The following is a 2445-nucleotide window of genomic DNA, read 5'->3' as shown; positions in this document are numbered from 1 at the left end:
ATGTCAGAGTGGAGCATCGGAAGGGAACGTTTACACGATTGCTCACAGCCAAGTCGAGAGTGGCACCTCTCAAAACCAAGTCTGTGCCTCGGTTGGAACTATGCGCTGCTCACTTACTGGCGAAGCTATGGAGTGAAATCAGGGATCTGTTGAACTCACCAGTGGACGACGTTTTTTTGTGGTCGGACTCTGAGGTGGTGCTGTATTGGATCAAGAAGCACCATCATACCTCAATACATTTGTTGCGAATCGTGTAGCAGAAATTCAAGAATTGACTTCACAAGCTGTCTGGCGTCATGTGCCTACCAACGCGAATCCAGCGGACATCCTTTCACGTGGTTGCTCAACTAGTGAGCTCAGGGAATCAATCTGGTTTACGGGCCCAAACTTCTTACAGGAAAATAAAACCTCTTGGCCAGTAAACTACCACCTAGAACCCCCCAACGATCTCTCTGTGCTAGAGATGCGGAAGGATGCCACAGTCTTGATCGCGGCCGATGCACTGGATAATCCTTTTTGGACCTCGTTGACAAATCTTCGTCATATTTGAAAATTCTGCGCATCGTATCATATATGCTCCGATTTATCAATGGAAAATCGCACAAACAGACTTCACTCGTGCCATCAGCGGAAGAACTGAGTTCAGCGTTTTTAGCAGTGGTGTCCGCATTGCAGCGAATCGAGTTCGCAAATGAAATTGCGAGGCTAAATAAACCCTTGACGTTACAACCAAGTTTTCAGAAACTTAATCCATTCTTGTATCCTCATCAAGATGGCAAGCATGTGTGGTGGCTGCTTAGAGTCGGCGGTCGTTTGTTGAAAGCTCCTGTGCCACGCAATGCTAAGTTCCCGTTGCTCATGCCAAAAGATAGCCGGTTCGTTAAAATATACCTGCAATACTTGCATCGTTCGAATTGTCATGCAGGTCCACGTGCTTTGATGGCTATTCTTCGGCAGCAAATTTGGTTGGTAAACGCTCGTCAAGCGTGTAATAGCATTGTACGGCAGTGTGTACATTGTTTTCGCTATAAGCCAGTCTTGGCAACCCAAATAATGGGAAATTTACCTGCTGATCGTCTTCACGGCAACAGACCGTTCGAAGTCAGTGGAGTGGACTTTTGTGGTCCAATTTTCGTAACCTTAGGAATTAGAGGGAAGTCAGCGGTAAAGATGTATATTGCCATATTTGTTTGTTTTGCCTCTAAAGCTGTTCACATAGAACTTGTTTCAGACCTCACATCTAAATCATTTATCATGTGTTTGTCTAGGTTTGTTGGCCGGCGTGGACGTGTCCAGAAAATTTTCTGCGACAATGCCACCAATTTTGTCGGTGCCTCTCGAATGCTGCAGCAATTCAAGGACCATTTTATTGCCAATCAGGATGCCATAACGGAATTCGCAGCCACGCGTGGGATCACCTTCTCGTTCATCCCGCCCCGAGCGCCCCATTTTGGCGGCCTATGGGAGGCGGCCTTGAAATCAGCGAAGGGGTTAATGGTCAAGGCCAATTCGAGGCCCATCGTCGTGGACAGCTCCAATCCGAACGACGGCGAAGCAGTGACCCCAGCTCATCTGCTGGTCGGAACAACGCTCGTTGCGCTGCCATTCGTCTCAAGTCAGCCAGTAACAGACGAAAAACTGAGCTTCTTGAAGAGATGGCAATTGATATCCGCCGTCAAGCAACGGTTTTGGGTAGACTGGCAAAAAGACTACGTCCTGAGCCTGCAACAACGACAGAAGTGGCTAAGCGAGAGCCACAATATACAAATCGGAACAATCGTCGTGGTCCACGAGGACAACAGTCCGCCTCAGCAGTGGCTAATGGGAGTCATCGAGGAGGTCATCAAAGGCGAGGATGGAAAAGTTCGCGTGGCGGTCGTCAGAACTAAATCTGGTGTTTTTAAGCGATCAATACGTCGATTAGCTCCTTTGCCTGTAAATGAATTTTGAAGCCTTGCAGCCGTTCAACGCGGCCGATGTTAAGTCATTTCATGAAGTCCTACTAATTAGATATATATTTATATGTAATTATAGTTAAACCAATACTCTTATGTTACGCTCGAATTGAAGTACTACTCTTAAGCTAACATTACGCTCTTTAATAGTCGCTCACTTGCATATTGAAATTCGCTCATTCTCCAATTATCTATTGTTATCTATGATTTGCATGCTTACATATATACGCGCAATTATGCCAGCGCTTAGCTTAAGAACAAATATGGAAAATTATAACGATCACTTGAGAAAAGAACTGAAACGAAGCACACGCACTTATTATTACATTGTCTGTCCCGTCGGCTTATGCAAGTTGGCCTTCAATTATATTATTGATATTTGCTCTGAAGTTGCTTGTGGCACAGGGCCACATTAGCAGTAGACCCCTTTTTGGATCTACAATGCTGTTGAATATCGTGGTGAGAAGATTTACTGCACAGCTCGGCAATT

The 2445-nt window shown here is 45.7% G+C and overlaps 1 protein-coding gene across 1 annotated transcript; it reads left to right on the top strand.

Moving 5' to 3' along the window:
- Positions 1-1254: 1254 nt before the first annotated feature.
- LOC122320582 lies at positions 1255-1950 on the top strand. The gene has a single exon (XM_043208774.1). The coding sequence runs from the start codon at positions 1255-1257 to the stop codon at positions 1948-1950; it is 696 nt and encodes a 231-aa protein (XP_043064709.1).
- The last annotated feature ends 495 nt before the right edge of the window (positions 1951-2445 follow it).

The sequence above is a fragment of the Drosophila ficusphila genome, unplaced genomic scaffold (genome assembly GCF_018152265.1).
Source record: "Drosophila ficusphila isolate 14025-0441.05 unplaced genomic scaffold, ASM1815226v1 contig_636, whole genome shotgun sequence".
Classification (NCBI taxonomy): domain Eukaryota; kingdom Metazoa; phylum Arthropoda; class Insecta; order Diptera; family Drosophilidae; genus Drosophila; species Drosophila ficusphila.
Note: the sequence above shows the minus strand (reverse complement) of the source record. Positions and strands in the feature narration are given on the sequence as shown.

Bases quoted from the DNA above. Each gene is read 5' to 3' on its own strand.
- LOC122320582 (XM_043208774.1), top strand. From the start codon at position 1,255: ATGTGTTTGTCTAGGTTTGTTGGCCGGCGTGGACGTGTCCAGAAAATT.